Source organism: Schistocerca nitens, chromosome 5, assembly GCF_023898315.1.
Source record: "Schistocerca nitens isolate TAMUIC-IGC-003100 chromosome 5, iqSchNite1.1, whole genome shotgun sequence".
Classification (NCBI taxonomy): Eukaryota; Metazoa; Arthropoda; class Insecta; order Orthoptera; family Acrididae; genus Schistocerca; species Schistocerca nitens.
Window position 1 is genome coordinate 444007372 of NC_064618.1, and position 25636 is coordinate 444033007.

The 25636-nt window shown below is 37.6% G+C and overlaps 1 protein-coding gene across 1 annotated transcript in view; it reads left to right on the plus strand.

Moving 5' to 3' along the window:
• LOC126260131 (alpha-aminoadipic semialdehyde dehydrogenase-like) overlaps window positions 1-25636 on the plus strand; it is a 138521-nt gene that overhangs the window by 74570 nt on the left and 38315 nt on the right. Inside the window, exon 5 of the mRNA XM_049957376.1 lies at window positions 22646-22825. Within this exon, the coding sequence (XP_049813333.1) occupies window positions 22646-22825 (180 nt within the window). The remainder of the gene's footprint in view (window positions 1-22645; window positions 22826-25636) is intronic.

Sequence of the window (25636 nt, forward strand, 5' to 3'; positions counted from 1 at the left end):
TAAAACCATTGGTACTAAAGACAAAACTATTTGAAATGTAGGTTTTATTACTTATTACTAAGTTAAATTTTGAAGTATTTTGGAAAACAAAGTCCTACATTGCATTCTTGTCAAGTAGCATCTAGTATCTTTTCTTGCCACTTTCCCTTGTTTTGTTTTGTACAAAACTTACATCTCCTCTGTAGCAATTTTGACATTTCTGTAGCTGGAAAAAATTTAGGAAAATGTCTTCCACTGAGTCTTTTTACAGGTGAACTACTTTGATTGGAAGTTGCTTCAATTTGCCTCCTCTGTTTTTCAAAGCTGTTGCAAATTCAACAACATGTTTGCTAGCAGGCATCAGCTTTTTACATAAGTTTTATAAATTTACACTCCTCATCATGACAAAGTGAAAAAAGCTTTCTTCCACTTCCTCTGAAAAAGCTAATAGGCCATTACCAGGGCAAATGATTAACAGCAGCATTGTTTTTATTATAATACAAAAGACAGGCAGGTTTCATCTTTTGTCATTTCTTATTTTAGTCTGGAATTGACATTGGGTGCACTCATTTTGTGTTTTGATGGTAAAAGAAATACATTCCTAGTGTCTTTCCATTTCACAGACAGCAAATGATCTCATATAGGAAATGGATTTTTTATTTTCCTGGTTAATTAGATATTTAGCTAGCTAGTTTCTATTTTCAGTATTATACTGTAAGATCATCTTAAAAACAAATACAAAGCATGTAACAGACAACAGTCAATGCCCTTTGCACTAATATCACCTCGTGAGGTACAGTGCGTGCATTGCCTGTATACCTTTCCCACCAATATGAGTGACAGGTGCTGCCATCCATATTTTTTGTGGTATTATGAGCATCATAGAATACCTTTATACAGACAATAGATGGAAGACAAGTGTAGGAATATGTTAACAAAGCTGAGAAATGGCCGACAGTACAATCTGTTTGATGTAGGACCCACATTGCCCATCTCGAGAATGTTAAACTGGGTACTGCTAGTATCTTGGAAAATACAGAAGAGGGAAGACTGGGTGATAAAAAGGGCTGACTTACAAGAAGTGTTACTATTTGTTTGAAAGTACATGTGTTTTCAATGTTATTATATAGGGTGTAAATGTAATTGTTAACAATAAGTCCACAAAAGCCACCTAGGCCACAGTGCTTGCAGGTCACATGAAATTTACATCTTCTCTCACTCTCTGCATGCATACTATTAGTCCTAGAGAAAAAGAACATGACCTTTTTTTGTAAGAAATTTAATGTAATTTAATTTTGTTCTGTGATATGTTTTCACTAAAGGCCACAGTTTTAGAGTGACATTCAAAGCCATACCCACACTCACCTCCCACTAGTCATGATTTTTAGTAATTTGTTGCCATTGGCTAAGCAGGCTACTTTATTGACATTATTAATTTAAATGTGTCCCTGATATTAATCAAAGAAAAACCATTTTTTAAACATTACACAGAAATTAATTACAGTGACAATTTGATCAAAACTTAACCATTTCAAGTACAGTAATTTTATAGTTGGAATTGTTAATTTTATGCTGTCAAAATTCTCAAAATGTTAAGTAAAATATACACAAATGTCAGTATGAAATTAAACTACATTAAATTTCCTGCAAAAAAGGTCATTATTTCTCTAGAATTAATAATCTGCACACAGAGTGTGATAGAATATGAAAATCTTATGCAACACAATTGCATAGTTTTTAGGTAGTTTTTTTTCAGGTACTTTCCTGACTTGACAGTCTACAAGTGTTCTGTATAAAATTTTCAAAAGGAGAGGTCCAAACAAGCTGCAACAAGTTTCATATTCTTTATTACAACAGCTGTTTTAGCTTTATTGCCATTCTCGAGTGAGGCCTAGCTTGATTTGACATCCAAATTGCATCTTTAGTCTAATTCACAGAGATTAAATTATGTATAGCAAGTATAAATGTATGGAATGTGTATTATCACTTATTTGATATTTCACTTACTATAAAGCACAATTTGAGATTTACCAGGTGGTTCATTTACTCTGATGTTATATAGCATTATACAGGGTGTTACAAAAAGGTATGGCCAAACTTTCAGGAAACATTCCTCACACACAAATAAAGAAAAGATGTTATGTGGACATGTGCCCGGAAACGCTTAATTTCCATGTTAGAGCTCATTTTAGTTTCATCAATATGTACTGTACTTCCTCGATTCACCGCCATGATTTCATACGGGATACTCTACCTGTGCTGCTAGAACATGTACCTTTACAAGTACGACACAACATGTGGTTCATGCATGATGGAGCTCCTGCACATTTCAGTCGAAGTGTTCGTACGCTTCTCAACAACAGATTCGGGGACCGATGGATTGGTAGAGGCGGACCAATTCCATGGCCTCCACGCTCTCCTGACCTCAACCCTCTTGACTTTCATTTATGGGGGCATTTGAAAGCTCTTGTCTATACAACTCCGGTACCATATGTAGAGACTCTTCATGCTTGTATTGTGGACGGCTGTGATACAATACGCCATTCTCCTGGGCTGCATCAGCGCATCAGGGATTCCATGCGATAGAGGGTGGAGGCATATATCCTCGCTAACGGAGGACATTTTGAACATTTCCTGTAACAAAGTGTTTGAAGTCACGCTGGTATGTTCTGTTGCTGTGTGTTTCCCTTCCATGATTAAAGTGATTTGAAGAGAAGTAATAAAATGAGCTCTAACATGGAAAGTAAGCGTTTCCGGACACATGTCCACATAACACATTTTCTTTCTTTGTGTGCGAGGAATGTTTCCTGAAAGTTTGGCTGTACCTTTTTGTAACACCCTGTATAGCTTTTACTATAAAGTACTATTTGAAATTTACCTGACTGTTCATTTAATCTGATGTTATATACCATCAGAGTAAATGAACTGTCAAGTAAATGTCAAGTTGTATTTTATAGTAATGAACTATCAAATAATTGACAAAATGTATTCCATACATTTATTATTACCGCTTTTCATGTAATCTTTACAAATTAGACAATGACAGTTTACTATATATGCACTATGGATGTCAAATCAAACTAGATGTTACTTGAGAGTGGTAATAATCTGAAACAGCTGTCATAATACAGAATATTAAAATTAGTACAATATACCATTTTACATTCATTTAGTTTTGAAAATAATGTACTCAAGTTGGCAGCCGTTAGCATCAATACATTGTTGTAGACAATCCGTGAAGTTTCGAGCAGCTCTTGCACACATATCACAGGGTATAGCATTTACTTCATCAATAATCCATTTTTTTAATTCTGGTAGGATGTAAAGGTGGCTTTTGAAAACCTTTTCCTTCAGATATCCCCAAAGAAAATAGTCACAAATGCTCAAATCTGGTGACTGTGCAGGCCACCCGACATCACCCCTCAAAGAAGCGTGGCATCCTGGAAACATTTCTCTCAAAACATCAAGTGAAATTTGAGCTGTGTGAGCAGTAGCTCCACCCTGTTGGGACCACAAATTCCCCAGTCCATGTTCTTCAACAGTCTCACCCTTTATGGGTTGTAGAAAATTCTGTAACATTGAAACATAACGTGTGGAATTCACTGTCACGGTCACTCCTTCCTCCTCAAAAAAGTAAGGGCCTACCATGCCAAACTGTGATATGGCACACCACAATGTCACTTAAGGAGAATCTTGCGGTCTTTCATGAATAATTCAGGGGTTACTTTTAGCCCAGTAGCGAAAGTTTTGCTCATTTACACACCCACTAAGATGAAAATGTGCCTCATCACTACTAGAGAAAGCTGCATTCAGAGGGATCTGAGCAAGCATTTGCTCACACAGATTTTGAAGGTTGGTGTAGTCTGCTGGGCATAATCCTTGAGCAATCATTATTTTGAGAGGATGGAACTTCAAATCGCATTGCAGAATCCTTCTCAAACTGCGGTCTAAAATTCCCACTGCAACAGAATGTCATCGAGCAGAACATTGCAACAATTGTTGAACAGTAGTTCTCACCCACTGAACATTTTCTGGCGTTCTGATGGACCTGCCTTGGCCATGTGTATCCTCCAACTGCTGAACCCAGGACCAAATTGTGTTTGCATTAGGAACGGCATTGTTGCATGGAATGTTGAACTGTCACCGAAAAGCTCAAAGTGTAGCGATCATAGATCTATTGTTTTCATAATAAGCATGAACAGAAAAACCATGATGTGCACCACAGACCATATTAGCTACTGAAATGGGGCCAATGACTGAACAAAGGCAGACTAAGTGCAACTGCCTACCACCACCACAGCCCCAGCGGTAATCGATAGAAACTGCTTAGTCGGTTCTGCCACACCCTGTCCTATCAGAATATCACTTCACACACATAGTCAATAATGCTGAATAACAGAGGACTTCTATTCAAAGCATTTGGTTTTGATATTGTGGGACCTGGAGTTTGATTCTCCACACAACTGAAAGAAACTTTGAATGCTGCTATTGAAACATCCCTGTTATTCATACCGAAATTTAAGTTCTCTCTCAGTACACATTCTGTCTCATCAGTTCTTCGGGCTATTACCAACATCAAATTGCTCAATTCCTTGGGTCAGTTGATGGCAGAGGAGCAGCAACAAATCACTCTAGACTGCGCTGTCATCCATATTTGGCACTCCACCAGTGCCATATTTTAGTTAAAACAACTGCTCCTGTAATGACTACCACCCTGCTTGATATTCTGATGAGCAAGATTAAATACTGCTATAGCACAGCACATGCTATTTATGTAGTCAAATGCATTTGATCAAGCGTTTTTTCCTAGTTCCACTGGACTGCATCAAGGTGAAGTGCAGAGTTAATGACAACTCTTATTTTCCAACTGTCATGAATTGTAATTTTATAATCCCATTTGGGATTGTTTGCTTTAATTGTAACTAGTATTCTTTAATTGTCTTATGAATTGTTTACTCTGGTGACTTCTGCAAACAATAGTTTTCTTAGTTAATTACTTATTGTGCATTTTTGTTCATTTGATGTTCACTTGTCATGAGTTATTTTTTCACTCTTTCTGTTCAGTTTAACTGAATTTAATTACTTTCCTGTTGTTAGCAAATAAAGGTGGGTCAAGGGAATCACCCTTCAGATGTTTATTTTAATTTTTATTATTTATTTATAAGACACATTAATGCAAACAGATACATCATGTCTTGTATTTGTGCCATTTTATACTTTTGTTAGTTAAATATATTTACTCTTGTACATCATTCTGGTTGGTGCTCAGAAAGATTTAATCAGATAGTTGACTTGATGCTTTCAGCACATTATATATTTTCAGTTGTACAACTTTTCTTTGGTCAGTTAAATAGTTACAGTCACACTTAGAGGATATAATTGGTAGTGCTAATGAACTCAAAATAAATCCACTTACAGTGCATCAGTCCTCTCTGTTTGCAACTAAAACAAACAGTTGTTTCAAAATTCTGTCCTTTGATTTTGATCTGCCTTATCATCAAATTGTCAACCAATTGGTGTCACTCTGGTGGTTATTGAGCCATGACATTGGACAATGCATGCCCACATCATCTTAAAAAGATTGACTGCTCTCTGATGGGGAGGCTTTTCAATGTCTCGTGGCCTCTGTTCCATTACAAATCACATCGGATCTATTACCTCCTCTGATACCACTAAAAATGTTAATTTTGTTCTAATCCTTGTCATACAAGTGTTTCAGTTTCTTTTACTCCTTAAAACTGTCTGAAACCAGTACCAGCTATATTTGTAATGCCACCCCCATCACTGTCCTCTATTAGCAACTTAGGCAGAGCACAGTGATGTAACAATTGTACTCACATTTCAAGATTTGAATTCTTAAATGGTATTAAAATATTGTTACCTGCTAGACTGAACACCCCATTAAGGTAGTTGAATTCACCAAATGTGATTTCTTTCAGGGACAGGGGCAGGAGATGTAAAATATGTCCCCAGGTCCCAAATATAAGAAATTTTTATTGTTTAAATTTTACAAAGAGGCTGCCTCTTTCATCAATCACATATCCATTGATGCAACAATAATCAACAATTTCGCACTGGAATAGGTGGAATTGTCATCATCAATCAGATTGCTCCCAGGATCACTTAACTTATCAGACTGAGGTGCTTTTGGAGCCATGGCTGAAGAACATCATTCTCTTCCATCCTGTCATTGCCAGAGCAGATGCTAAATGGCTAGTCTTCTTTATCTTTGCATTTCTCTTCTCCTCAAAGATGAGAGTGGGGCTACTGGAGATACCTTGCCTCAGCCTACTGGTAATCCTCACCATGTAAGCTCCATGAGCAAATAAATCTACAGTTTCTTTTTTCTACATATGAGTGCTATACATTGATTACAAGCCCACATTACTTTCCAGTCCACACTACACCCCCAAGGGGTTGTACATTATTTTGAAGGAATTACATACAAATGTTGGCAAGAAGTTCCATAGTAAAAATGTTCATTGGTTTACTCACTCAACTGGACTGAAACATTCAATTACTGCACCATATACTCCCCAACTGAAAGGAGTTGCTGATTGGGAAAGCAGAATCCTATGTGGCTCTACTCTGCTGAAAACATACCAAAAGCATTCTGTGGTGAGACAATCCTGCATGTACCATTACTCTGAATTGAATTGGTTCTATTAAAATTAAAGGTAAGACCTTGAAGAACATAGGTAATTTTGATAATTTGGTGATATTTTGAATGGAATTCTCATGCAAAAATGGAAGAAGTCTGATGCTAAATCTTCAAAAGAATATGTGGTTGGTTATCATGACTGTGGGCAATGTGTTTATTTTTCTGAAAAAAGTGTGTCTGTGCATGCAGAAATGTGGAACTCAACTGCAAACAATTACATCAACCACTTACACAAGAGACCAAAGGGATTGTTATCTTAGATACAGATAAAAGGAAGAGGTTACAGAAACTGAAGTTAAAGATTTTGATTTTGTAGAGGATAAGATAGTAGGAATCAAGATGAAGTTACAAGTAACAGAAAGTTCACAACAATTTGTGTGATAATGGGGACAAGTTGAGAGCCACTTGGAAACATGAAATGAAGAGAAAGGGAACTTCAGTTTATATGGTCAGTGAAATTCAAAGTAACCATAATGTTACCATGAAGATTCAGCACACTGACCAAAGATGAAGGCCCTTTGTGACTCATCATATAAACAAGTAGTGCACTCAAAAATTTCTGAAGAATTGAAGAAAGAAATGGAGAAAGAAATGGATTCACTGAAGAAAAATAAAATATGGGAACTAGTTTATGAAACTAGTTGCCACATTTTCATGTTGACAGTTCTGTTTATGCAACAAATAAGTTTATTGAACAATTGGGTAAATGTTTTCATCTCACTGTAGAAAATATTAATCACTTCCTGGGCTTACAAACCATTAAATTTGACAACCATATTCAAATATACCAGTCTGCATTAATATGTGAAGAGAATTTTACAGAAATGTGGCATGATGGATGCAAAACCATTATCTTTACCAACTGAACCATAATAATTTGTTGTGATACTAACCTGGATTTTCCCCAGTGGTCCCACTGCTGCTCCCAGAGTCTTGCTGTGTGACACTGATGGCCGGGAAGCCCCATACAGGGAAGTATGGCTGCCCGGTACAAGTCTTATTTCAGGGGATTCCACACTGGGTGACTTGTGCATCATGATGATGAGGACAACACAACAACCAGTCCACAAGTGGAAAAAATCTCAAGCCTGGCTGGGAACTGAATTTGGGCCTGCTGCGTGGTAGGCAAACACATTACCACTCAGCTAAGCAGATTGACTGTGCTTGCTGTAATCTGGTTTATAACAAGTTTGAAATGATGGATGCATTAGTTCACCTTTACTGTCACTCACAACATTCAGATGATCAGATGGTCTGTGAGAATTCATACAATATATTAATTACAAGTTAGCACTTCAGCACACTATGAAGTATTTTGACAGTGGCAACATATTTTCAGTACATTTTCACTCTCCAATTATGACTGACACATAACATGAAGTTGGGTTCATTTACATAGTCACTTCACATGAAAACTGTTCAGTTTTCATTATTGATTGACTGTATGAAATGGAATAATCACAGAGGCTCAGTTGTGGGTAAAGCAGGCGGTAGACTTTGGTTTATTGGTAGAACATGGAGGAAGTGCAGTAAGTCTACAAAGGAGATTGTTTACAAATCACTTGTGTGACCTATTCCAGAATATTGCTGATTTGTGTGGTACACAATCCAAATAGGATTACTAGGTGATATTCAACATATTCAGAGAAAGGCAGCACAAATGGGCACAGGTTTTTTGACCTGTGGGAAAGTGTTACAGAGATACTGAAAAACTGAACTGGCAGACTCGTGAAGATAGATGTGAACTATCATGAGAAAGTCTGCTAACAAAAGTTATAAGAACTGGCTTTAAATGATGATTGTATGAATATACTACAACCTTTATGTATCACTTGCATAGGGTTCATGAGGACAAGATTAGAATAATTACAGCACGCACAAGGCATTCAAACAATCGTTCTTCCCATGATCCATATGTGAATGGAATGAAAAGAAATCCTAATAACTGCTACAATGGAACATGCCATCTGCCATGTACTTCACAGTGGTTTTCAGAGTATAATGTGGATGTGTATGTATACTATTAACATAGGAAATGAAACAGAATTGTTCACTTTTATGAGAAATATGATTATCAAGTGATTTCTGATAATACAGAATGTCACATTTTTATAGCTGAGCAGCAACTGACTAAAATATTTACTCATATCTTCAGCATGTAGATAACTGCCCTCTGACTGACTTTTAGCAACAAGAAGCTATTGGCTCACAACACTTTAGCCTGCATGATGTTTGCACTTTAGCTATTAGCTACTTGTTGACTTTGACACTAAGGCATCCATGTATTGGCAGCTATTCTTGTGACTGCTTTAAGTATTGCCATTTACCACCACATATACAAGAGTGAATAATAATTATTGAATTTTGTAAATATATTTTGATTTTTGATAAACAGAACAAAAAATGATGGATATAGAATTTAAATAAGTTAAAGAAGTAATCTGTTTTAACTATGGAATCAATAATTGGAAAATTGACAAAATAATAGGAGCTATTAAATTTCTTGGCAGTTTATACATGTGACCAAGTCAGGACTCAAAGCTGGGTCCTCTGTCTTTTGTGAGCAAATGCTGTACTGACTGAGCTATCTGAACACAATTCATGACCCAGCCTCAAAGCTGCCAGTGCATCTCCTAACTTCCAAATTTCACAGAGTTTCTCCTGCATATCTTGCACAACTAGCACCCCTGAAAGAAAGAATATTGTGAAGACGTGGCTAAGCCACAGTTTGAGGGACTGTTGTGAATATAATGTATACTAGGAATCCACAAATCTCATCAAGAATAGCTAATTAGATTTAGTAAATTAACATGTTTTACAAATTGAAGTGAACATTTTCATGATCAGGAAAATTATGGCTATAAAAATAGCTGAATTTGGCAATAATCTCCAATTAAGGACTGATGGTTCTGGAAGACAAAAATGTCAATTGCTAACAATTTTTGAAACAGGAAATTTTTGGAAAAAGTAAGATTGTTAATGGTGGTATAAGTAGCAAGATAGCTTTTGACTGTGGTACATTATTTTATAAACAAATGTCTGTTTGCTCATTTAAAATATCAACTCCACATATTCTGTAGGGATTTAAAATGCTTAATAATCTTTTAAATAAACTGCTTTTAGACAAACCAATTATTCATTTTTTGTTAATAATTCTGAAATTATCTAACAAACAATAAGGTTTTGGGAAACTACAGTGGTAGTGTGGACACTTTTTTCAATAAATTAACAGAAGTTCTAGATAAAGTCTCAAGTACAATGGTCAACATAATTATGTGAGGGGGCATTAACATTAACACTAATATCACAAATGAATCCAGCAGCACCTTCATAAATATCCTTCAAAGTTTTGGCATGTCCCTATTGGTCAATAGTGCAACAAGGGTTACTACTACAACTGCCTCAGTAATTAACCATGTGGCCACACATATGGATAGGGAAAAATGTGATGTAGCTGTAAAAGATCTCAGACTATCAGATCATCTCTGTCAAATAACAATAGTAAAATCAGGCATTGAATCACTCCATAAACTACAAACCTACAAATGACATTTATCAGAAATCAAAATAAAAGATTTTTCAAAAGAACAAGCAAAGCAAATCTGGGATGAAGTGTGTAAGGAAACCAATGTGAAATGAAATTCTCTAAGTTCTCGGCATTGTTTAAATTGAACTTTGAAAAGGCATTTCCAAAAGTATGCATGTCTGTATCAACATCTCACAAAAGCAGATGGATAACAGCAGATATTAAGAAGTCCTCCCAAACGCTTAAACACCTCAGTTCCCTGAAAAAGATTCGCAATGATCCAGAATTCTTAAATTTCTATCGTAGATACAAAACGATCTATAGGAAGGTGCTGATTGCTGCAAAAAAGTCATTCAATGACAAAATAATATATAATGCAGATAATTAAAGCAAAGCAGTCTGGGATGCTATAAAAAAGGAAATGGGCAGAGGGAAACAAACGCAAAATAACATATTGCTAAGGGAGGGGGGATAAGGTAATAAATGATCCACAACACTTAGAAAACTAAGTCAACGAGCATTTTTCAAGTACTGCAGAGAAGTTACAGCAAAAATTCCCCAAAACAAATATAACACCTGTAAATAATGTTGCACTAAATACAATGATGTTGCTTCCAACCACAGAGAATGAAGTCAATAAAACTGTTCAAAAACTAAAAAATAAAAAGTCAGTAGACTTAGATGAAGTACCAATGTGTGTACTGAAACAATGCATAGGGATTATACAACCCCCCTTAACAAATATAATAAATGAATCCTTCACATAAGGGACATTTCCAGAGCTGTTAAAACAGGCAAGAGTTGTAACTTTGTTTAAGAAAGATGATGCAGAAGACATAGAAAATTACTGGCCCATTTCCCTGCTGTCGCCATTCTCAAAAATAATAGAAGCAATTATGAAAGACAAATTAATGAATTACGTGAATAAATACAATCTTTTAAGCAAATCACAGTTTGGTTTCTGAAGTGGCAAAAATACAGATTCAGCCATAGCAGAATTCACAAAAGTTGTACTTGACGCTCTTGATAAATGTGAGTGTATCACAGGCATATTTTTGGATCTTTCTAAGGCCTCTGATACAGTCGACCACAAGATTCTATTAAATAAATTAAAAGCATTAGGAATAATAGTGGTAGCTAATGACTGGTTTTGGTCATACCTAACAGATAGGGTACAAAGAGCAGAGATAACACATACTTCAAATAGATCTAAATATTTAGTAAAAAACTTATCAGAATCAAAATACATTAATATAGGGGTCCTGCAAGGTAGCATATAAGGACCAATACTGTTCCTGATATACATCAATGACTTTCCCAGTAGTATGGTGCTTTACTGCCAACTGTGTTAATGAAGGTAAATGCATTCAGAATACATTCCTAGGTATATGAGCAGGTGAAAGCTTCTTAAGTAACAGACCCCGTATGCTGTCCACAATGGAAAGTCTTCATTAGAGGCAAGGGTATGGTCAGGAGTGCCCCACGGAAGTGTGGCAGGACTGCTGTTATTATCTATACTCATAAATGATCTTGCAGACAGCAGTCTGTGGCTCTTTTCTGATGGTGTTGTGGTGTATGGGAAGGTGTCATCATTGAGTGACTGTAGGAGATTACAAGATGACTTGGACAAAATTTCTAGTGGCTGTGATGAATGGCAGCTAGCTCTAAATGTAGGAAAAATATAAACTGATGCCGATGAGTGGAGAAAATAATCCTATAACACTTGGACACAGCATTAGCAGGGTGCTGCTTGATACAGTGACATTGATTAAATATCTAGGCATAAATATTCCAAAGCTATGTGAAATAGAATGAGCACTCCAAGATGGTAATAGGGAACGTGAATGCTCAAATTTATTTTATTGCAGGAATTTTGGAAAAGAGTGGTTCATCTGTAAAGGAGACTGCATATAGGACACTAGTGTGACCCTTTGTTGAGTGCTGTTTAAGTTTTTGGGATCTGCAGAAGGTCAGATTAAAGGAAGTTATCAAAGAAATTGAGAGGCACACTGCTTCATTTGTTACCGTTAGGTTCAAACAACGCAGGTTTACGGATATGCTTTGGGAACTCAAATGGGAATCACTAGAGGGAAGGTGATATTCTTTTTGAGAAGCACTACTGAGAAAATTTAGATAACTGGCATTTGAGTTTAACTGGAGAATGATTCTGCTGTGGCCAACATACCTTTCATGTAAGGATCATGAAGATAGGATAAGAGAGATTACGGCATGTATGGAGACCTATTGACAGTCATTTTCCCCTCACTCTATTTGCAAGTGTAACAGGAAAGGAAATGAATGGCAGTGGTACAGGATACCACTGCCGTGCACCATATGGTAGTTTACAGAGTATGTTTGTATATGTAGATGTAGAAACACACATACATACACACGTACATGCACATGCACCCATGTGCCTGCTCACAGATGGCTGCGCTCCTCCATAGTGCTGGCTGGCTGGTGTGTGTGTGTGTGTGTGTGTGTGTGTGTGTGTGTGTTTGTACTCTAGCTTGACAAAGGATTTACACTGAAAGCTACCAAGTTTTCTTTCTTTTTTGTGTGTCCCCATCGATGAATCAGTGCCTCTGCTTTCAGTGAGTGGTCTCCTTTACTCCTGACATATTTACATTCCATCAGAACTATCCTACTATAATTATAGCATATGGTTTCATACATATGAAAAGAAGAAAAAAATTATGTATTTAAAGAATAGAACTGTAGCAAGGGGGAACCACCCCCATCTTGCTACATGAGTAGCAACCACTGGTCTTCCTTAAATATTCCAATGAAATATGTATGAACTCATTCCCAAGGATGCTCAGGGTGTAGGTCATGGGGAAAAATGCAGAGCTGAGGCCATCTGAAATTGTGTGTTTTATGTCAGTATCCTGTGGAGCCAGTAGAAATAATGACATGTCAATTATTTTATTCACAACATCCCACAATAAAACTGATGAAGCACCTTGAGGATGTGGAAGTGGTGTTTGGGTGGTATGGTGAAGCAGCAGTCTTCATCCCCGTTCAAAAGTAGTAAAATGCCATTGAGTCAGAGGGTGGACGGAGAAAAACATTCAAGATGTCAGAGTGATCCCTTTAGGCAGACGCTCTGAATACCATGGTGGTACTGTCAATAAGACCAAATAGGGCAAGGAGTGGCAGTCTGTGACTGCAGCTACTTTGCTAGCAGCTTCAATGTTGATGTTGATGATGAAACAGAGAACCTGGTTTCATTGAATGAGCTTCTCACCACATAGGCAACTGGCACAATGTGTACACATTTTCCATATTGGGCTATGGGCCAGAGTGGATTTCATAATTATAATCACTTAGAAAATAGTCCACTTCTATAGTTATTGTGCCATTTTGTGCAGATATTTATTATGAGAGTTGAAAAAAGAGTCAAGAATCTGTGGTCTGTTAGGAAGTGAAAGTTTATGGCACTCAGGAACACATGATGTCATAAATTACTGCAACTGTCTGTTTCTCAAGCTTCAAATAATTCATTTGTGCTGTTATGTCCACCTGGTTAGCTCAGTGGTAACCTGCTTGCCTCCCATACAGCGGGCCCAGGTTCAGTTCCCATCCGCGTTGGAGATTTTACCCACTCGTGGACTGAGTATTGTTGTTGTCCTCATCATCATTTCATCCTCATCACCTCCATGCAAGTCACCTATGTGGCAGTGACTGAAATAAGACTTGCACTCGACGGCCGAACTTCCGCAGATTTCATTCATTTCACTCGTTTCATTTAGTGCCATTATCAAATTTTTTAATGCAAATGTTATCAAGTGTACCTCAGAATTTGTTAGCTAGTACAACAGTTCTGTGCTAATGCTCTATTTAGCTGTAAGATGAATGTCTGGTGTGGTGTGGTGTGGAAACAGCTAGACTGAATACAGGCTGGAAACATCACTTTAATTTATGGTAGGTCTCTACTTGAATTTGACCTCCTTTTGCCTAAATTTTTAAGGGTGTAGCAATTTGAGCCACTTTGATGATGAAATTCGCCATGATAATTAATTTTGCCTAAAAATAATTGAAGTCCTTTAGGATTTCTAGGCTCAGACAGGTTAATGAAGGTGTGGCCTAAAGTAGGTGTAGTACACTCTGACTTAATTTGTGGACCTAGTGCTTATAAGCAGAACATGACAAGTGCCAAAACCCAATTTCCCAGAGACTTTGCTCAGAGGAAGAGGATTCAAAATAATCAAACATATATCTCTTTATCCGTAGATACTTGACCATTTTTGAGGTACTTTATGTGCTTTTTAGTGAGGAAAAGTTTAGCTGAAGCGGTGGCATAGTGGCTAGCATCATGGCATCACACTTTTACACCCTGTGTTTAATCTTATTTGAAGTAATGTTGCTCTTATTTGCATACTAATTGAATGACTGGTGAATGTACTTAAAAGAAAAGAAAAATACAATAAATGAAAGAGGAAAGTATTTGAAATTTTTTTCAGTGAAATTCCTGTAGTGTATCTTGATTCATAATCAATTGCAAATGCCAACTTTCAGTAAAGTGTTCCTTTATGCGTGAACTGCCATGAAATTATTGACAATGCATCAAATCTTCAGCCATATTAACAATGTTTCTTTCCTGAGTGAGATTCATATGAAGAAATGTCACTGTGGAAAACCTGTCTTTGAATAATGCTTGCAGTTTTTGGCATTTCTGTGTTTTTAATGTTTCTTCAAATGGTATCATACAAGTGAAGGCACCAAATCTTCCTGTAGAATAAGCATAAGAATAAAATATAAGAATTAATATAATAATTGATATAAGAATAAAAAATAAGAATTTAAGAAAGATTGTAGCACTTGAAAATGCCATACACACATATATAATAAATGTATGACACTTACTGTGAAACCCAGTTGTAATTTTATGATTAAGATAATGTCCTTGTATACCCTATCTTGATAAAAAGATATTCATGTAGTAACCTTCTACAGATCTCTCATCAGTTACACTGCCAGAAGCAGAGTTCGTTTTGTTTGCAGATGACACAAGTATTGCAATAAATAGTATGTCAAGTGTAGTTCTAGAAAGATCTGCTAATGATATTTTCATGGATATTAATAAATGGTTTAAAGCCAACTCACTGACATTAAACTTCGAAAAGACTCACTATATGCAATTTAGAACCTGTAAGAGGTTTCCACCCAGCGTATGCATAAAATACGAAGAAGAGCAGATAGAAGAGGTTGACAGTCTTAAATTCCTGGGATTACAACTTGATAATAAATTCAGTTGGGAAGAGCACACCACAGAACTGCAGAAACGCCTTAACAAATCTGTATTTGCAGTTCGAGTGTTAGCAGACATAGGCGACATTAAAATGAAAAAGCTTGCATACTTTGCCTACTGTCATTCCATAATGTCATATGGTATAATATTTTGGGGTAACTCTTCAAGTCAAACAAAAGTTTTCAGAGTCCAAAAGCGTGTAATATGTATTATTTGTGGAGTAAATTCACGGACGTCCTGTAGAAACCTCTTCAAAGAACTGAGTATACTAACTACTGCCTCTCAGTATATTTACTCATTAATGAAATTTGTCCTAAATAATATATCTCTTTTTCCAACAAACAACTCAGTTCATACATAAAATACCAGGAACAAAAATGATCTGCACAAGGACTTAAAAGCACTTACTTTAGTTCAAAAAGGGGTCCACTACTCGGGAACACTCATCTTCAATACTTTGCCAGTAAACATAAAACATTTAGTTACAAATAAAGATCAGTTTAAAAGGAGCCTGAAAGACTTACTAGTGGCCAACTCCTTCTACTCCATTGACAAATTTTTTAATAGAAACAAATGATGTATTGTGTATATTCATACTATTAGTATTGTTATTTCAGCTAAAAAAAAAAAAAAAAAAAAGACATGTTCCACATCTACGAGCATCTCCTCAGCACGGATCTATGGAACGTAAACTAATCTAATCTAATCTAAAAGACATGGCTGGGGACAAATAGTGTGTCAAACGTAGGACACAAGACCAAGATGCTAGCCACTCTGTCACCATTTCAGATGAGATTATCACACACTAACAGGCATCTAAAGTACGTCTAAGCCTTTGACTATTGTTTTCTCAGAAACAGTCAAGTATCTACATAAGCCAAGACATGTGTTCATTTATTTTGAATCCTCTTCCACTGAGCAAAGTTTTTGGAAAATCACGTTCAGGCACTTGCTGTGTTCTCCTTACTACTATTAGTCTAAAAAATATGCACTTTTGAGATGGCAGTATAAACTGTTTCCTGTAGGTGGCTAAACAACATCTCTAGGCTCTGCAGACACTGCTTCTGAGTGGCTCCTGTGTGAGTGATGATATCCAGGTAATTCACACAACAAGGGATACTGTGGATTAACTGTTGTAAATCCCAATGAAATATGGTGGGTGCATTAGCTACACCAAAAAGCAGGTCATTCTACCAGTTCATGCAGAGGCTGTGACATGCACCAAAATCTGTAACATTTGTTCATCTAGCAGTAACTATAAATAGGTAGCTACAAGTTTCTTTTCCATCTCCCCTATACTTGTGCATTGTTGAAACCTACCGGTAATAAATCTGGCATCCCGCATCTGAATTGCTTCAATCTCTTCCTTTAATCCAGTGTGGTCCAGATACCAAACACTCAAGCAGTACTCAAGAATGGGTCACATTGGTGTCCTATATGTGGTTTCTTTTACAGATGAACCACACTTTCCTAAAATTCTCCCAATAAACAAAAGTTGACAATTCTCCTTTGCTACTACAATCCTTACAAGCTCATTACATTTTGTATCACTTTGCAACATTACACCCATTTACTTAATTGACATGACTGCGTCAAAGAAGACACTACTAATGTCATATTTGAAAATTACAAGTTTGTTTTTCTGACTCATCCACATTAACTTACAGTTTTTCTACATTTAGAGCTAGCTGCCATTCACAACACCACCTAGAAATTTTCTATAAGTTGACTTGAATCCTGCTACAGTCATTCAATGATGACATCCTCCCACACATTACAGTTTCATCATCAAACAGCTGCAGATTGCTACTGACCCAATCTACTAGATCATTTATGTGTATAGAAAATAACAGCAGTCCTACAACACTTCCCTGGGGGCACTCTGAATGACACCCTTGTCTCTTATGAATACTCAGTATCAAAGACAAGGTACTGGCTTCTGTTACTTAAGAAGTCTGTGAGGAACATATCTGGGAACCTATCCCATATGCTCATACCTATGTTAACAGTGTGCAGTGGGGTGTCATATGCTTTTTGGAACTCTACGACTATGGAATCTGCTTATTGTTCTTCATCCATAGCTAACAAATATCATGTGAGAAAAGGGCAAGCCGAGTTTTGCCTGAGCAGTGCTTTCTAAAAACCCTGCTGATTCATGGATAGAAGTTTTTCAGGCTCAAGAAAATTTGTTATATTCAAACTGAGAAAATTTTTGAGAATTCTGCAGCAAATAAATGTTAAGGATGACTCTAATAACTTTTGCCTGTCATCTTTTGTGTGTTTTCTTTTAAACTGAGAATGAAACAGCCTTTGCTTCCTCAGAATTTTCTGAATTTTGTTTTTAAACGCCATGGTGGGACTTTTTTCCATCCCTAATCCATTTATTTTGCATGTACTTCTCCAGAACATGATTTACAATCCATTTAAACTATGTCCATAATTCCTCTACATCCACCATTGTGGAAGTACATGTTGTCACTTCATTGTCTAAAAGAGATGCTAACAACTGTTTATCACTCTTTCTGGCAGAAATGCTCTCCTATCCTTCTTGATTGATTTATTAAATTTAGTAACTCTAGTCACTATGATGACATCATGGTCACTAATCCCAGTCTCTATTCTGACACCTTTGATAAGGTCAGAACTGTTTGTAGCTACAAGGTCTAAAATATTTCCATTGCATGTTGACTGTTGAACCAGCTGCTCAAGACAGTTTTGAGAATGATAAGAGGGTGCTCAGTAGAAAAAATGGATGAGGCATGGAGCCTGTATTAGACACTGCTTAGGAGAAGAGAATGCTTGCTTGTATTCGAAAGTCCACTCAAAAGGGAAATAACCTTGTGACAAATGGTGTGGTTACTGTGGCAAAATTTGAAGTGAAACATCTGTAATAATTCATTTTACAATTACTGAAGTTCTTTTAGATTATTTAGTTTAGGTAGTTTCTGTGTGGCCTATAGATACAATTCTTTTGGGCTCACTCCATCTATTCCCATAATATGTCTTAAGTACTTTATTCATGGATGAAAAATGAGCACTTTTGATGGTTGCAACAGAGGCTTGTTTGCCCCAGTAGTGTGAAAACTTGCCAAAGAATGCATACATTTTCTGTTTATTAGTGCTTGTTATGTGATGTCATCCAAATAATTTGAACAATGGGGAATTCCCTGCAGTAATTGCTCCAGCAACCTAGGAAATGTTGCTGGGGCACTTGTTATTATGACAAATGGCAACTTACAGTATTGATATAGTCGTCTTAGTGCATGGATGACCATGTAAATCTGAGACTGACAATGATGAAAAGCTACACAAACAGCACTATGTTTGGATTAGGTGTAGCAGCTGTGGCCACAGGAAGTGTCAGAGCTGAAGGAAAGCTCCCTTCAGAGCTTGGAAGAAGGGTCTTGGTGGATGGTTGGGGCATCTATTGGTTGAAGCTGCGAAGGCAACATGTCAGATGCAGTGTTGGGCACTGGGCTGTCTGTGTTCTTTCAAATGACCATGCAGTGACTAATATTTCTCCCAAACTAGAATCTGGTAACTTTTATGTTACCAACCCAGGTGTATCTTGAACCAGTTTGTCCACTGTGAGGCTGCCTGTGATAGACTTAACAATACCAATTCTGCAGCAGTACACCAAGGCAAGATGATGACTTTGACAGAATCCAACAGACCAGAGTGATGCCACAATCACAGACCAGTGACAGTGGCAGCAAACAAATGGTGGCTTAGTGTAGCTGATGACAATCTGCTTCAGTTTGGTGCCCAAAGAAAACTGACTTCCACTTACTCTGCAGCCAGATAGATTGTCATGTTTGTAGTTCTTCAGGTAGCTGAGTAGCATGGCCAGAGGTCCTGTGATGTAGTTACTGCCACTTATGGTGGATCTCCTAAACCTATAATGCCCATGTCTTTGCCATCAATACACATTACTAAGACCTTCATAGGCAGGCATTACCCCCCGCCCCCCTATGACCCCCCCCCCCCAAACTTAGTCCTACTTCCTATGCCGCACCCCTAATTCTCTGACCATCCTAATGAATCAGCTGCGAAGGAGCATTGTCCTAATCACACAGTATTATCTGAGACTGGAAGATCATAAGCATATCTTTTACCTGGGCTTCAACTTATAGAAATCTACATCTACATCTGCATCTACATACATACTTTGCTAGCCACCGAACAGTGTGTGGCGGAGGGCACAAATCACGCCAAAGACATATTACCCCCCCCCCCCCCCCTCCCCCGCAACCCCTCTTTTCCACTTACGCATTGTGCGAGGGAAAGACGACTGTCTGAATGCCTCAGTACAAGCTCTAATTTCCCTTATCTTTGAATAGTGATCATTGCACAATTTGAAAGTTGGTGGTAATAATATATACTCTACATCCTTGGTGAAGATTGGATTTCAGAATTTAGTGAGCAGCCCCTTCCGTTTGGCGCACCGTCTATCTGCAAGAGTGTCCCACTTCAAACTTTCTATGAGATTTGCAACACTCTCACGACGGCTAAATGTACCAGTCATGAATTTTACTGCTCTTCTTTGGACCTTTTCAGTCTCTTGAATCCGACCCAACTGGTAAGGGTCCCATACAGACGAACAATACTCTAAGACTGGACGAACTAACATATTGTAAACTATTTCCTTTGTCGCAGGACTGCATCTCTTCAGGATTCTACCAATAAACCGCAATTTAGAGTTTGCTTTACCCATTACTTGTGTAATCTGATCATTCAATTTGAGATCATTTCAAATAGTCACACCCAAATACTTGACAGATGTTACCGCTTCCAAAGACTGGGCATTTATTTTGTACTCATACATTAAACGGGATTTTCACCTTGTTATACACAGTAGGTTACACTTACTAAAATTGATAGATAGCTGACAGTCCACACATTTATTTTCTGCAAATCCTCATTGATTTGTTCATAACTTTCATGTGATACTACTTTCCTGTAGACTACAGCATCATTGGCAAACAGTGTAATGCCACTGTCAGTACCATCAGCCACATTGTTTATGTAAATCATAAAAAGCAGTGGACCTATTAGGCTGCCCTGGGGCACACCTGAATTTACACTTGTTCCTGTTGTAGTCACCCTGTTCAGGATGACGTACTGCTCCATGACTGTTACAGAACTGTCTATCCACCCACATATGTCAATAGACCATAAGCGCACACTTTTCGGAGCAAGTGACAGTGTGGAACTGAGTCGAACGCCTTTCAAAAGTCGAGAAATATGGCATCAACCTGGGAGCCGGTATCTAGAGCCTGTTGTATATCATGCACAAAGAGGGCCAGCAGTGTCTTGTGTGACTGCTGTTTCCTAAAACCATGCTGGTTTCTGCAGATGAGCTTCTCAGAGTCTAGAAAGGTCATTATGTCTCAACACAAAATATGTTCCATGATTCTGCAACAAATCAATGTCAGTGAAATTGGCCGGTAATTATGTGCATCCGATTTTCTAACCTTTTTATAGATTGCTATGACCTGGGCCTTCTTCCAGTCCTGTGGATCTTTCCGCTGTTCCAATAATCTCTGATAGATGAACATCCTACCGACAATCCTTCCTCCTCCTCCCACAGCAGTATTTCGTGGTCCATCCAATTTATATAAATATCCTAGTCCATCCTAACATCACACTTACTCCCAAACCCTCTACTTAGATCATTATTGTCTCTACTTTTAGTCACTAATAACAACAGCCTACACGTTGTTAAAACTTTTTATTTACTTATTTTGAACATAGTGTATCTTCAAAATGTCAGAGAAAAGAATTTAATATAGAGTATTTTGTTGCCAGGATACTCTTTATTAAGTTCTTTTTAATGATTCTCTGATGATGAACTATGCCCAAAATGCATAAGTAAATTTTTTAACAAACTTGAACCGTTATTATTAGCAACCAAAAGTGATTAAAAGGATGTGCTCAGTATTCAGGCCTCATGTCATTAAATTATCCCAGACAGTTGCCATGTAAGTCACAGTCCCTGTGGAAAGCTCAAGTGCAATACTTCTCCAATGCTACTCAGCACATCCCACTCCAGTCCTGTCACAGGTATATCTTATTCTATCCTATCCTATCCTATGCTATCAGAGGCAGGGCCACCTATGAAAACAGTCATATGACCGACTAGCTCTGTTTCTGCACAACATTTTATATGGGCATGAGTATGCTTTATTTCAATGGATTCTTTGCAGCTAATGCTGTCTCAATCCTCCCCCACAATATCATCTCCTTTGAAGTATCTTTGCAACACATAATTTGATCACGTAATCCTTCTGGACTCAATCTGCACTAGTCATCTGCTCAACACCCATTTCCACAGCCACCACATTGTGACTTCATTCATCCTGTACTCACACCCTTCTCCCCACAGTCTTCCTCTCCCAGTGTTCTGTCTCCCCCTCCAAACCATATCACTGTGTGCTGCACATAATTCCCCCCCCCCTCCCCCCCCCCAGCCTTTAGCCAGAATGAACTCACTGGTACCTCATTCCCATCCTGTAAGCCTACTGCTTCTCTCTCCCATTTGTCTGATACCTTCTCCAAACCTCCCTCCCCCTCCCCAACTCTTTTCTGCCCTTACTCACTCTGCCTGACATAACTCATCAACCCAGTTGAGGTATACTATTTCATCATTGTGGGCCAGGAGAAGTATATGTATCCTTGTGTGTGTGTGTGTGTGTGTGTGTGGGCGCGCGCGCGTGTGTGTGGTGTTTGTTGGCTCTGAAGAAGGATATGTCCAAACACTAGACCTTCAGTTACTGTATTTACAAATTTACAATATAAATATCAAAACTTTTAATTATTTTCTGAGAAATAGTAACAGGAAAAAAGTCGAAGTGGGAGGAAAGAAAGTAAGATGGTTAAACATATGGTCATCGATATTTGATAATATTTCATCCAACGTCACATAAAATCTGTTTGCTCTACATACGACCCTGATTTATTCTTTAATAATACCAACCTTTCGACACTGCAGAAGCATTGTTGGGGAAGTTAAAGAATAAACAACACACTGAAGCTGTGCACTGCACCCAGAATATTTCATGAATAGTGCAGTATATAGAACAGTGGTCACAAGAGACAGGGTGATATATTTGATTATTAATCTTGGGGACAATTTTACTGATATACTTTTTATATCTGTTTCACTTTTCTGCATGAACAAGATTTGCTGCCTTCCTAAAAGCTGATTACTGGTTGGTTTGACTTCTAGGTTGCATTGCAAGTGCAAGAAAGGTTTGGTAAATTTATACTAGAACTTGGAGGAAACAACGCTATTATTGTAGATGCAGATGCTGATCTTGAAATGGCTGTCCGCTCTGTGTTATTTGCATGTGTAGGCACTGCTGGACAGCGCTGTACGACCACCAGGAGACTGATTCTCCACGAGAAGGTAAATATTTTAATCTTTTTTCTAATATCACACAAAACCTTGCTTATTAAGATGTCTAATAAAAAAAATCACTTATCTATAGGGTATTATTGTGTTTGTACTGCAATTAATAGAGTATAAAGTATTAAAACATAATATCTACTTATCAGTGGAAACCAATCAACAAACACACATTCACGAAAAGTAAGACTCACAGCATTTCAGATTCTTTCACCTGAAAAAAAGAGGTAGGGAGGGATATAATGAAAATTAAAAATCAATACTGACAATGTATGAGCTTTCTGGAATATTGCAGTTAATTTCCATCTTGTCTCATCTCGCTTTTTTCCTCTTGAGCTGGACTCTGAAAAGGAGTTTCTGTCTAATTTTTAATAAACATGAATTTGTTCCACATGCTCCCATCTAAATTTTGAAGACGAGGAAGCCAATCCTGCTTTGTCGCTTTTGAACTCCTAAGAGTAGTTTCTGTTTAATTTCAAAGAAAATGCCCATTTTCCCACACTCTTCCTCCTCCCTTCCAAGATAATAAAAACGTTTTGGCTTGCTTACTTGAAAGCACTCTCGTGGGTTGTTTTTATAGAGATAATAAAATGAACAGTGCAAACAGAAAATTGTGATATTAATCTGTCAGAAATAAAAAAAAGAATGTGTTAAACATTACTTACAAATCAGAATAAAAAACACAGCCTCAAAAGACAGTAAATATTTGCATTGTTTCACACAGTAAAACATATTCTGTAATGAATGTATATAATTTCTTATCCTAGCTTTCAGAAACGCCAATAATTGGTCCATCAGGAAGGAAAACGGAATGTGTTGAGGAATGTTAAAAAGGAAGAGCAGGTCCATTGGGCTCTGGATGAGAGAGCTTTGTCTCCTTTCATCCTCATAACAGCTGGTTCCCTCTGATCCTGGTGTGTGAGTGACCTGCCCTTCCTTTCTGACCTTCCCAATCTATCCTTCTCTCTTCCCTGAGGGAGGAACTATTAGCTCCAATAGGTATGACAGTGTATGTATTTTTATATGTGTCTATCAGCAATACTGAAATTTTGCCTCTTCAATGTTATTAATCTTATAGTTTTCCTTTTCACGCAACATATGCAATTTAATTGATAGTAATAATATGAAGTTACCATGTTTCACTGTGCATGTCTCCACCTTCTGCATTTAAGTTTTTAAGTTGTTCAAACTGTATTAATAAGAATATATCTCACAATGAAAGTGAAAAATATTTATGCGAAAAGAGGACAAGTTACTTAGCAGCTATGCAACAGAAACACCTGGATCAGGGCTGGCAGATTCAAGTCCATGTTGGTATACCATGATAAGATAATTTCTCTTGTTTCTTATGGACATTATCTTGCTGTCCACCCCCGGTAGCTGAGTGGTCAGCACGACAGGCTGTCAATCCTAAGGTCCCGGGTTCGATTCCCAGCTGGGTCAGAGATTTCCTCCACTCAGGGACTGGGTGTTGTGCTGTCCTAATCATCATCATTTCATCCCCATTGCCGTGCAAGTCGCCGAAGTGGCGTCAAATCGAAAGGCTTGCACCAGGCGAGCCGTCTACCTGACGGGAGGCCCTCGTCACACACCATTATTGCTTCTATTAATGCACAGCTCCCTGTGAAATTTCCTTGCCTACTACCTCATTAACATAGTTTAGAGAGTCTAAAACATTTGCATTAAAGTTATACTTGTTGAGAGAACTTTATCAAATCAGAACCACTACCTATGAAACAGAAAGCTACAAAGGAGAGAATGTTAACACGAAATGGCTAGGATCTGTCAAAATGCAGGTAATCATGTTTGTTGGGTGGCTCAACATATCAGGTGTCACCAACTGTGAGACTGAAGCTCATAAAAAAAGGCTGTCTTGAATTACTGAGATTGGCAATCCTGACTGATTTTGACACAAAGGAGCTTTTCTTGTTTCTTTCTTTTTAAATTCCTAACAAATTCCCATATTTAAAATGCTGCAGACAGACATTTATCAACTGTAAGAATAAATTGCGAATACAGCTCACCACATTCCAACTTGTGTAAGAGGTTACAACATTAAGAATTGTATAACACAATATTGAGACCGTCCGATTCTCATCAAGTGAATCCATACACAATGTTTAAGTATGGAGAAGGTCATTATGGGAGCATCCAGCTGGAAATGAATCAAAAGTAACTTGTCACATGTGACTTACTGGTAGCTCTGTGATTGCCAATTATATCAGGTGCACAGTGATTGTGGCCACTCCAGATGTTCACTTTCCATTGGCTCTGATGTATCAATAGGTCATATCTTCAAACATTTTAGCAGTCATACCTGAAATAAGCATACAGTGCTGGAAGCTCTATAATTAGTGCGTTGTCTAAGGTGTTGAAAATGTTGGAGGGGAGGAGTTAATGTCTGATCTGGTGAATCCATTGTGTGAAGTCTTGGAATAGTGCCCACTCTGGAAGGTCAGTGGCATTGTCTAGTGGCATTTTCCAGGTGTGCTTTCTGATGAAAGCTATGGCTGAAGCTAATATGTAAGTGTCTTTTAATTGAGTCTTTTTGCAACTCAGAATGTCATCTTTACAGTAAGTATCAACTTGTATTTTCCATGCATTGTTGATATTCCAACCTGGAGTTTCCGTAGTTAGATAGAATTCTGTGACGTTGGTGATCATTGAGAATATGTCACAAATACTTAACCTATTCCTGGAAAAATGTAGATTTGTTCAACAAACAAAATGAATTAGCTTAGATTAAACAATGGAAACCCTAGGTAGGAAAAGATGGATTGCTACTTACCATAAAGATATCATGTTAAGTTG